The sequence below is a fragment of the Chamaea fasciata genome, unplaced genomic scaffold, assembly GCF_029207755.1.
Source record: "Chamaea fasciata isolate MVZ Bird 193981 ecotype frontalis unplaced genomic scaffold, bChaFas1.0.hap1 SCAF_7, whole genome shotgun sequence".
Taxonomy (NCBI): domain Eukaryota; kingdom Metazoa; phylum Chordata; class Aves; order Passeriformes; family Sylviidae; genus Chamaea; species Chamaea fasciata.
In genome coordinates, this window is record NW_027094092.1 from 52,987,927 (window position 1) to 53,000,145 (window position 12,219).

Here is a 12,219-nt window from a genome sequence, read left to right on the forward strand (position 1 = left end):
TTTTTTTTTTTTTTTTTTTTAGGGCTTCTTATATTTTGGGCTGGCATAAAAGGTGGAAACTTTGGTTAAAGATCAGGAAAAACTGTTGGATTGTTCCAGACCATAAATAGTCCTAGAAAAGTGATGGTAGCCCCATTGTTTAAAACAAGACCAGACAAAGCATTAGAAAACATGCTGCATGGAACAATTACTGCATTACTAGGGATTTAGATTTTATTGACATAATAGGCACTTCTAACTTCTGTGATCTTTATTTGTTTTAGCACTACATGCAACCTGCAGGCTAAGGGCTGTATTGAGCAAAAAGCCAACTAAGCATATTTGGTTGTAAAATCTCAATGAGCTTCCTGTCTTGTGGAAGAAAATAATTAAAATATTATGCAGCCCTTCCTATGCCATGGGGAGAGTTGAAGTTGAAACATACTCTCCAAAATACTGTGCAGAGTTTATTTGGATGATTGTTTTAGTCTATACCAAACCTGACTAGGGTTTTCAAGCTCCATGTGAGTGTATGGAGGCCACATAGTAAATCATTTTAGGAAGTGTTCAGATCAGATTCCCCAATTAATTCAAACTCTACTGTGGATAACTTAACAGTGGAAAGACTTAATATGTGCTCTAGGAAACATAATTATTCACAAGCTGTATGTTCTAGCAGTTGAAGTTAGATTTTTACATGTCTTCCACTTAAGGCACCTTGTTCTCACTTCAAAATATTGGTCTAACACTTCTGTTCAGTTATCTTCATAATTTGATGTACATGGATTGTCTTGTTTGCAGATGAATTGCCTTAGGTTTAGAATAAGGCATATTTTTAAATTTCTGTATTCTGTGCTGGTGTCCACAGAAATACCTGTAGATAGTGATATTGACAGGGTAGTGATTAAGTATTTGCCAGATCCAGTGAGCCAAGCCCCCCACCACCACGTACAATACCACATTCCTCAGGAAGCTCTCTGATGTTTTGGCCATCGGCTATCTAGAAATTTACCAAATTCTATTCTGTTATGCCTTGCTTAAAAACTAAATTTAAATCTGACATTTAGTCTGTCTGAATTACCCCCACAGCTGTGAATGCTAGGTCTCTTTCTTAATGCCAAATGCAGTAATTTTGGTACTTCAGCTAACTGTTCTACCCCAAATCTGGGTGTGTTTTGTTGGCAGGTAAATCGAGCCTTGATTCATTCTCTTTCACATAAGAAAAGTCTAATTAGTTAATATTCAGAGGACTCTTTGAAGAGGCTTAGGAGGTGCCAAGGTATTCAGCTAGCCTTTGGGCCATGGTTGTGGACCCCATTAATGCCTTCTCTCTGCTTGGAAGGTTACCACTGCTGACAAAGGCTTGGCTGGTGTTGAATCTGGTTGAAGTGTGCTGATCATAGCTTATCCATGCCTATACTTGCAGTTTTGAAAATGAAGTTAGCCTCCAGAATGACAGTGAGTGTAAATTATCATTGTCTGTGCTTGCAGTTAACCACATTCAGTGGTTGGCAGGTCCTGTTGAATAAAAAAGTGTAATTGCCAGTACTTGATTTTTATTTTTTTTCCCTAAGGCTTCTTATCAAGACGTGGTGAAATGGAAATACTGTCACAGTGACTTTCCCCAAAAGCTACTCAGAGCTACCAAGCCTTTAGTGCCTTTGAGATTAAAGAATTTGGCTCCGAGTCACCTGGTTTTGAGAGGAAAGGCATCCCAGATGATCTGTGATCATAGGAACTTCACACTTGGACAGTTGGAAGCTGGCTGTTGGCCTGAGATGAGCTGGCTCCTCACTGCAGAGACAGAGCAGCTCCTCTCTGGCCATGTCTTGTGCAGCAGTGGCTGCCAGCTGCTTGGGGGACAGAAGTCCAGGACAGGATCAGATCTTCTCTGTCTTTTTCAGAAATATGTCCTGCATGTGAGAAAGAAAGCAACAGGCACAGCAGAGACCTCCTTCATGCAAATCTGGGAGACAGGATAGACACAGAAGGACTTTAGATGACAGAAGAAAGAGTAAACCTGTTCTACTAGTGATGAGAAGGAAGGGAGAGAAGATGGAGGAGAATAGAGTGTGGAAACACAGTGGGAAAGGAAGATAGAAGGTGGAAAACAAAAGATGAGAGGAGTCACAGAGGAATGTGCATATGGCAGGATGGAAGACAACCAGTGACAAAGAAATAGGAGCAGAAGGAGCAAGATTGTGAGGAGTAGAACAACTATTCATTAAAAAAAAATATTCAAAGAGTGGGAAGATGATAGCAAACTATAGATAGAAACAAGGAAATACAGGTGGTATGGAGGTTGGAAGATTACTTTTTTTAACAGCATGAAATAGAAAAGAAAAATCTTGGATTAAATAGTTTAATTAAAACCTCTGTATTCATTGCACAGCTGTGTTTTTTTGCAGGAAAAAAGGGTAACTGTTTTGAATGTGTTGGTTCTGCAGGGCAATCTGAATTAAAAATTTACGTAATTTGAGGAAAAGCAAGACTAAAATATACTCTTATCTCCATGACTGTGCCTAATGTGAAAAAATTGCTATTGAAAAATGCCAGCATGATGGCAACTGTGCTTGCACAAAAGGATTCTGTGCAGCAGAAGTACCACCCTTTTTTATTTAAAAAGATCTGGTAAAGGCAGGGTTAGGTACAAAAATGTATTTTAAGATACTGGGAAAGTTAGTGCAGTATGCCTTGGTTTATTACCAATTAACTATGAAATGCATTAGTGCATTTGCAGACAATATGCAAGCTTGCATTGTTCTATATATTATTTATCAGTCTTCTCCTATTACAGATAGATCTGTAATTGGAATGCTTTCTTCCGTAGCATAAAATCCTGTGGGTTTTTTTAAAGATGGGACCGACGAGGGAAGCGTTCCCGTGGCCAAGAGTTCTGATAGATTTTCTTCTACAGGACCATCTACACAATTCCATATTTTTCACCAGTTGTAATAAATGTTCTGGTTTGAATTAAATCAGGTGAAGGTGGCAAAATAACCAGAAATAAAAAATATTTTAAGAATTCACTAGGATGTTTTTGTGCCTAAATTCCCCAGAGAAAAAAAAAAAACCAAAAAACGCTGATGCCTGATATGCCTGGTACTGTGTACTCAGAAAATACCTGGTGAGGCTGCATGACATTGCAAGTCACCAGCTGCTGGTATTTTCACATTTTTACAGTGAGGCATTTAATTCTTAGCTGTGGTGAGCTGCCTGTGCTGTGGTGTTTAATCAGTTGGTTTCCATCAGCTCGCACTGATGGGAGGCTGCTGGGGGCATCAGCCTCGGGTGCCTCTTCCCGCCCGCGGTTTGTGCCAGCACTAATTACCGTGGGGCTGCGTGACGAGTCTGCTCAGCTCTGATCCCACTGGTGGAAGCCCTTAAGAAAAGTGGGGTTATCCCCATTCTGTGACTGCAAACAGAATGTCCAGTTCTGGTGGGGGAAGGTTAGAAATGCTTCCTAGTGTTTTTGTTTTGGTTTGAATTAAGCCAGTCATAGCAAGGCACCCTAAGGCTAGGGTAACTTGAGTTGTGCCAGAACTACAAAAAGAGATGCATATTTACAACAGTGTAATTTGGGATGTTTTGTTCCTGGAAATAAACTTTTTTTCCCTGTCTTTTTTCATTATTTCAGTAACTCAGAAAAATTAGGTTGCAGGACCTTACTCCAGAAAATGTTACATGGACTTAATTCGTTAGCATCACCAAATGTGACTTAATGTTGTGACCTTTGAGGTAGCAGTCTGAAAAACACAACACAACTACAGGAATTGCTGAAAGAAAATAAATGAGAAGAAATACAATATTTAGTACACTGAACTTCATAGACTTCTTCCTAGCTTTTGTTACCCACTCACCTGGTATCCTTACCTGCTCGATTCTCCATTTTAGTTCTAGCCTAAAGATATATTCATGTTGATGTAAGCGGACAGTTCCTGTTGACAACATGTCTCAGGTGACTCAAGTCAAAGGAATTCAAAGAGTGGAGGCATTTGTCTCTCCCAATCTCCATTTCATATGATATATAAGTAGCATGTGTCTGCAACTTCCTCTTCTCCTCAGTCAAGTAATGCTGCCTCATGGGTGTCAGCCAGATCAAAAATGGAGGTCACTTTTTTTTTTAGGCTCATGGCATATCAAGGTTGGCTCTGCTTAGCGTGGAGATCATCTGCCACTAAAATTCTTAGAGCATATGATAAATAGGTGCATACTGCTCTTAAAATACAAACCTGAAAGATACTGAGTACACCTGTGATAAGGATGAAACCCTTGGGTTAAGAGGAATTCTTGGCCCATAAAGCAGCAAGTTGCTGAGCTCAATATGTATATATATATATACATATACATATAAACAGAAATTGACTTTCAGATAAAATTCGTTCCTGCAGGATTAAAGCCTAAGCAAAGTTTTCTATCTGCAAGCTCAATGTGGTTTTTGAAAACCAACTGTGAGGTGGTTGGTTTTTTTCGTTTTTGTTTAGCATGTAATTACTGACAGTGATGATTCTGGAAACAACTTAGTTGGCAGTATTGTTGATGAAGAATAGAATATGGTTGGCTCTTTAGCTATTATTCCCCAGGCTGATGTCAATAAATATCCATTTTAATCAGCAGTAAAGGAACTTTGGCTGGAAAGATACGATGAATGTCAGATCTTGATAATGTGAAGCAACAAAAGAGCTTTTAAAGAGCTTTTCTAACTGGCACCAGACTTATCTTTTTGATTATATAAGCAGGATTTCTTCACTGTTGTGTTGTTCAGTGCTAATCATGGAATTACAGATTCACTCTCTTTCATATGCTGTATAGACCATGAACCAAATACTGCCAAACACATTGCAGAGGCTGTAGTGATTTTACATGGGAGGACTCTTGAGCCAGACCCTGTATGTCTGCCGGGGGAGCATCCTCCCTTTGCTGAGGACTGTTAGTGCTTTGCTGTCAGCACTTCCCCACTCTGGTCTTCAGGGCAGTGCTGCACTTGTCACTAGCAATTCCCACTGCAATTCCCACTGCTGGTCAGTAGCCAGAATTAGGAGTGTGCAAGTGTTGCTTTGGGTAGCAGTGTTCCCTCTGCCAGGTGAGACTGTTGCGTGTCCCTGCTCCATCAGGCTGCCCAGTGTAGGTTTGCTGTGCTCACTTTGAGCTGGATCTGCTGTGTCCTGAGTGTTACTCTTGTTTTGGTTTTTTTTCTTCTATTTTGCCTTCCCCACTGAGGTGTGGAGGAGTTAGGAATGTGTGTCAGAGGTATAGCTTCCATGTGCTAAAGGCTGTTTACTCTATAGGTTCCCCCTTTAATCCAGTGGTTTGACAGATCTGACCTAATTAAAATAGCCACTCGTTTTCATGAATGTCATACCAATTACATGAATGAACACTATGACAGGCTGAGAAATGCGCAGTGAAATCTTCCCCTTTTGACAATGGAAGCAACACAATTAGTGTTTTCTCTCCCTTAACATCTATATTATATTTCTAGAAGGTTTGCTTATCTTCCTTGATGAATTCTGACCCTTTTAGTTGTTCCACTCACTCACAACATCCATAATGGTTGGGCTGTCGCCCACTTCAGTGAATAAATCTGCCCTCATGGGTTGATAACTTCAGTGCCACTTTAGGTGGATAGCATTTTTCTTCGTAGGAGACCCTTTAAAATTTTGAGAGATGGAAGCTGTGACTGTTTACCCTTAAGATTGATTATGGAGCAAGCTAGTCTAAAAACTGCCTTTTAATTATACGTGTTGGAACCAAATAATTGGTTATGCAAACATCAACATATGCATACTGGGTCTGACAAAATCGACCTCACTCCATATCCTGATTTGTGCCTTGGTCACTGGTAGGAGGGAAGTAAAATCAGGACAAGTATAGGATATCTTCACCTGATGCATTCCTGTTTTATAATCTAGGAAAATAACATCATATTTTACAATGTTTGTGATTTAGGGGGAATCCCAGAGCAATAACTCTGGGATTATATAAACAATATGTAAACAATTGTGGTTGAGTGTTTGCTGTGACACCCTTTGGTGGCTGCCAGAAACATAAGTCTCTGTTTTGACTTTCCAGTAGAATTCCTTTGTCAGCAGTTGCAGGATGCCCTGCTGTGCTGTTTCAGGGATATCTGTGCTCAGTAAGGTGCTACTTCTGTGCATATCCTTAGGGCTACCTTTTTGCTCTTACACTGAGTAGTACTCAGCAGTCTGTCTGTTCTTCAAGATGTTAATGAGAGTGGGAAATAAAATACAACACATTGTTGGGAAGGGTGGCAGTGAAATTTTGTCTTTGCATATTTGATTTAAATTATTTTTGAGTTGTTTTTTTTTTAAAAAAAAAAGCGATGGTATGTTTTCTGTTAAGTTTTTCTGTAAATGAGAGTGCTAGTGGGAAGTGCACGGCCAGAAATTACCATGTATTTATATATTGTGTGCCCAGGTTAAGGTAACAAAGCAATTTAGTGTCTCAAATGTTCATGTCCTGGAATGCTTACATTATTAACATTATAAGGTATAGGCTTTAAGTACAATTTTTTCATACTACAATTAAAAAAGCTGAATGAAATGAGACTGTCATGATTGTTACTGGTCTGACAGCTTTCCAAGAAATTCTACATCACTTTGTAGTATTTCATGCAGAGGTGAGGTAACAACTAAGATAATAAACATTCCTGGAGACTGCAGTAAGATTAAATTTTATTCATTTTGCTGATGATAAGCTAGTTCTCACTATTTAATTGAATAAATACTTTTTGAAAATTGATGCCATTTGTCCCCCCCATTTCAGAAAGATTTTTCTATTTACTGTAATTAAACATGGATTTTTGCAGGTCTTGGATATTCTGATTTCTTACTGTTTTTCAGCTCTTCAAATGGATATCAGATTCTGTTTCTTTCAGGTTTTTCCTCAACTTTTGGCACCTTCTTAAGCAGTTCAAGAATTTTGCTGCTGGTCATCTCCTGCCCTGTGTGTGTTTTCTAATGCTCTGAATGTTAAGATACCTGAAACCATACAGATACTGGATAAAACTAACATCTGCCAAAAAGATTTCAGTTGTTGACACCCTCATACTTCATTTGCTTTTTTACTTTTTTTCCTTTTCTTTTTTTTCTTTCTCTTCATGCTAATCATTATCTGGCTATGAAAGGATGTCGGCTCATCATTGGGGGAAGGCTTTTGCGAAAAGGTGGGTTTTATGTTGTGTTCCAAATATAGTTGGTCTCGGGTTCAGTTCCTCCCTTGCAGTAAGGTCTCTCACAAATGGAGATGTTTTACTTCATTTCCTTCTGGGTTGAGTAATAATAGGGTGGGGCTGAGGGAAGGAGGACAATGTTTTGTTTTGGGGTTTTTTTAATGACAAAGGTTGTCCTGTTAGCTTGAAAATGGATAGTGGAAAAAAAGAACCAATGTTTAAAGTACCTAAAAGATTTTTAAATGCAACCTGATGCATGCCAGGATATGGAAGAAAGTGCTTTTTTGTCATGAGTGGATTTCAGGAGACTTTTCTTTTAAAAGAGGTGGTGACTGTCAAACCTGAAGTTGCACAAAGTACCCAATCTCCTTGCCTCAGTTTCCCTCTACTGTGTAATGGTCTTGCTTTACATGAACGCAGATATTTTGGGAATCACTCAGCCATGGTGAGTTCATTAGCAAGTGTTATTCTTACTCAGAAAGCACCTCCAGGAAATACAACTTACCTACCACAATGTATGGAAACTTATTACAAATAAGCACATGCTGATTTTAAATCTCATGTTTTTAAGACGAATATTGTATCTTCTTGAAACCATGTAAATGTGGACCTGGAAAAGAAGGCTGAAATTGAACAGTTTTGGCAGGGTCAGTGTGGTGAGGGAGGCAAAATCTGCAGATTTGAGGGAAAAGACAAATTACCTGCATCTCAATTTGGAGAGCAGAGGATGCTATTGCCATTTCTCTGAGATTGGCACTGTTAATCTGTTTGCTGAGGAAACTGCCCTGGGAAGTACTTGAGCACAGCCTGATGCTATACAAGCCAGTGCGTGATTTGAGCTTTTATTGGACCACCTATATTTTGCTTTTTGCCTACACCATTTAGCTTTCCATCTGCCTATCATGGCTTCTTGAAAATTACTAGGTTGGGAGAAACACTTTCACTCAGTTTTGAGTTTATGCTCTTCATTTCCATATGCAAAAGAAAATCCATGTTGAAATGGACAATCTGTTTTCCGTGGTTTTTAGAAAGCTTGTTGTCTGTTCAGTGTAATAATGTAACTGACAGAGGAAGGACTTGCTGATAGATTTATTTATGTAAAGTGGAATATAGTCCAAATTAGATATGGTTGCAAATGGCTGGATTTCTGCAGAGTGAAACATGGCTTTAAGCAAATCGGTTGGAGAGAACTGAACTGCTTAGGAACGCACAGCTTGATACTTCAAACCCACAGCTGAAAAAGGTCATATTCTTGAAAAGAAATTATCTGGGTTGGGGTGGAAATGCAAACCTCCATACAAGGAGATTGTGTTCAGTTTATCAACCCTGGTCCAAATGAGTTCACAGCTCTTAATTCCGCCCTTTAAATGCAATTCATGCTAAGAAGCATGAAAACATTATAGGACACAAAAAGTAATTTCTCAGCAAGAGAACAGTGAAGCTCTCAAGACATGTTAACTGGGTGGTTTACTATGTGGAATAGAATTTGTTAGTATAACAGAATTTTTCTTTTATGTGATAGTGCTTATGTGAAGTAGGGTATGAGTTAGATCAGTTTTGACTAGCCTGTTCTCTGGCTTGGGAGTATGTAGTACCTGATGCCCACATCTCAGGTGCTTCTTAGGCTAGCTCAGGACTAACAGTGTTTTAGTTCAAGCACAAGGCAGCACAACTACTGTTTTCAGAATCAGCTGTGTGGTTCAAAAGCTGTTGAATTCAAGTTGTTGAATCTGTCTGCTGGAGAGCCTAAGCTAACAAGCCCTGCTGGGAGGCAGCCTGGCTCCTACTGAAGCCAGCTTGTGCTGAGTGCCCAGGTGTGGAAGGGCTGTAGTTTAAATACTTCTGATACACTTCTTTTTCTCGGGAAAGTTATCAGCTCAGTGAAGTGCAGTGTAAGTAATACAGTTGTATTCCTGGGATGCTGTACTTGAACTGAAATGAACCTTCGTCTAATATATCCAAGAAATATCCTTATGCCCCTGTACAGAACATCCTGGTCCCTGATCACCACCGTGGGTAGCAATGTAGGAGGGTGTTAGCATCTAGCATCAGCGGTTGCTGCTTTTTTCTAGCTGGTCTGAATAATTTGACACTAAAAGGTACGAAAGGAGCTGACAGAGAAGTTCTCTGCATTGTGTGTTGCAAGGTTTGTTAGAAGTCAGAGTTTAGAGAAATACAGAGGATTGGCATTGCTGTGGCAGTACACACAGAGATGGCTAAGATGGCCTGAACAATCAGCACCAGCCCGACAGTAAGGACAGGCAAAATACTGAAATTGTTAATATAGGATTTCACTGGCTTTAGTAGTTCTTTCAGTTGACTGAAGGAACAGCAGTTGACTGCTCATCCTTCCTCTCCTGGAGAATTACTGATTGATAAACACTTACCCAGTTGTTGTAGGTCTCAAGATATTACTGAGAACACTGAATTAATATCAAGCCTTGAGTTTTTACTGGACATTGTTATGAGTGTGCTTCTTGTTCATGTGCCAATTATTAGTGGTTTGGAAAAAAACATGTTCTCTTGCTCCTGAAAACGGTGATAGCATTGCTAGACTATGAAATAGGGCAGGATGGGCCACTCATCAGGAACACTTGATATTCTGCATGAAAGGAAACTTTGCATTTCACTTCAGCCAAATGTGATCGTGCATGTAAGGATCCAGGAATGAGAAGCAGTAAAAATCAGGGTTGGTGTTGAGTGGTCAAAGAGGGTTAGTTCTGCCCCTGTGAAATCAGTGGGGTGTTGAAAAGAAGATGCAGCCTCTGTTTAGTCCTGCTACACTTACTCTTGGCATGGTAGGTTCATGAACTCCACGAAAAGATGTTAGAAAAATAGAGGAGGGTTCTCAACAGAAGTACAGGAAATGTTTCCTTGTCTTTAATCATTCCTACAGCAGCCTGTTTAGGGAGCTCAATATACATATCATTTACCAAAGTGAAAGGGTATTGTGATCAGAGAAATTAAGTACCTCTATGGGAAGTGCAAATCTTGTGGCAATGCAGTAGCCAAGCAGTAAGGAGAAGCTAAAGCCAAACTGATACTAAAACATTGTGTGATTTTTAAAATAGTAACTTTTAAAACAATTTTCCAGGAGTTGCCATAGATTCCTCTCAGTAGCATTTCTTAAATGAAAGGAATGTGTTTTAAAAAATAATTTGATCACAGCTGTTGTACTCAACAAATCAAGGAACCTCAGATGTGAGAGTATATGATCACAAGGTTACATCAGGCAAGTGAAACTTGCCAAGTGTCATGCAAGCATGGATTTGTTCATTTGTGCCTGTACTGTGGTTGTTAGCTCTTGAGGAATGATCTCATCCTCACACTACAGTGATTTTCAGACTGAATGTTGCTGTATGCCAGTTTCTTGGTTGTCCCCAGTGGGTTTCAGCAAGAGGAGTAATAGTAGAAGAGCAAGATCTGGGGTTTCTGTGATGACTATGAATTTAGTGTGTCATCTTTGGTGGAGCCAGATATTTGCTCCACATTTGGAGGCCCCTAAACATTCCTGACTAATACTTTAATTAGTGTGGTTAGTGTGTGGACCTCAGCCACGATTTAAGAACGTAAGAGGTCACCTGCACTTTCATAAACAGGCTATCAGGAAATAAAAAAATACTTTAGTCTTAACCATGTGATCTAATGAGTAAATACTGTTATAGATAATATATAACCATTTTTGCAATTAGTAGCTGTTCAGGGAAATGAGAGTGAAAGGAGCTTGAAAGATTGCAGACAGTGTCTCAGATCTCTGTAACTGGCTTTCAGCCTATCAATATTCAAGGTTTCAGTACATTAGGTAAGATTTCTTCCCTTGTTCTTCAGGTCATCCTGGGTATTTTCAGTCATGTGGATCTGTGGGAACAGAAGTTCAGTACCACAGGAAAGAAAAAAAACCCTTTTTTTATTTTATTAGTATGAGTTGTCCAGTGATGGTTAACAGTTTGTGCTCTTGGAAAATCTGTATTTGTGTTTCCTTTCCAAAGGCTTTCCTGCACTAGTTATGCACAGTAATGCAAATGGGAAATAATATCAAACACCTCCATGTTTTGTACCTGATCTGGCAGTCCATTTAAGTTACTTAAAAATGCTCTACTGTTGCTGCAGTGCAGGTGATGTTCCACTGTCTTTACCAGAACTGGGCACCACTTTATTGCCCCCATCAGAACAAAGTTCAGCGTGAACATGCAGTTTCAGTCGGATCCTTTGAAGGTTTCTTCAAAGGCATTGCTGATGTTTTTGAATGTTGTATGCATCTCATCATTGATGTATTTTGTCTTCATTCCTCAGCCTTACCCTTGTGTGTTTTTGTTGCAGCACACGTCCCATGGAGAAGGACGGCAGGAAGTTTCCTCTCGAACTGGGCGCTCTGGAGCTCGTTGCAGGAACTCCATAGCCTCCTGTGCTGATGAGCAGCCGCATATTGGAAATTACAGACTCCTTAAGACGATTGGAAAGGGGAACTTTGCAAAAGTGAAACTGGCAAGGCACATCCTAACTGGCAGAGAGGTAAAGTGGTATGGGTGTAACCAGCAGTGAGTTGCTGTAGGTGTGAGGGTTCTCCTGGAATAGCATCATCTAAGGCAGTGAACATAGAGCACGTTTTACTAGAGATATTGCCGCCGATGTAGAAAAAAGCAGAAATTGAAAACTATTTTTTTAGTAACAATTACAGAGCAATTTCTCTTGGAAATGGTTTCTTAAATTTGTTTTTTTTGACAAGTCTCTGTCCAGCTGAATTATATTAAAATTTGCTACTAATATTCTTGGATAAATCCTCCATTTTCTAAGAACAGATCAATATACAGCAATTAAATAAGCTTGGTGGAAAGACTGCCCCTTAGTGTCTCTATACTGCAGGATTGTATTGAAGGCAAAGTTGGGCATGAGAACTAAATGTTGTCTTAATTATGTTCCAAGTAGCCCAAATGCAGTGTTTTCTTGCTGAAGCAATGTATCTCCCAGGGATCCTAGGGTGGATCATCCGAGGGTGTCTGCAGTGCTGGGTGGCTTTAGGAAGATGCTTTAGTTTGTTCAGAGATAGT

The 12,219-nt window shown here is 39.6% G+C and overlaps 1 protein-coding gene across 12 annotated transcripts in view; it reads left to right on the forward strand.

Annotated features, from left to right (window-relative positions):
* MARK3 (microtubule affinity regulating kinase 3) overlaps positions 1 to 12,219 on the forward strand; it is a 62,347-nt gene that overhangs the window by 1,693 nt on the left and 48,435 nt on the right. For 10 of the 12 annotated variants that reach the window (XM_066188879.1, XM_066188873.1, XM_066188877.1 and 7 more), the window contains exons 2-3: positions 7,127 to 7,165; positions 11,492 to 11,683. In XM_066188879.1, the coding sequence (XP_066044976.1) occupies positions 7,127 to 7,165; positions 11,492 to 11,683 (231 nt within the window). The remainder of the gene's footprint in view (positions 1 to 7,126; positions 7,166 to 11,491; positions 11,684 to 12,219) is intronic. The other 2 variants (XM_066188876.1, XM_066188885.1) reach the window with 1 other exon arrangement.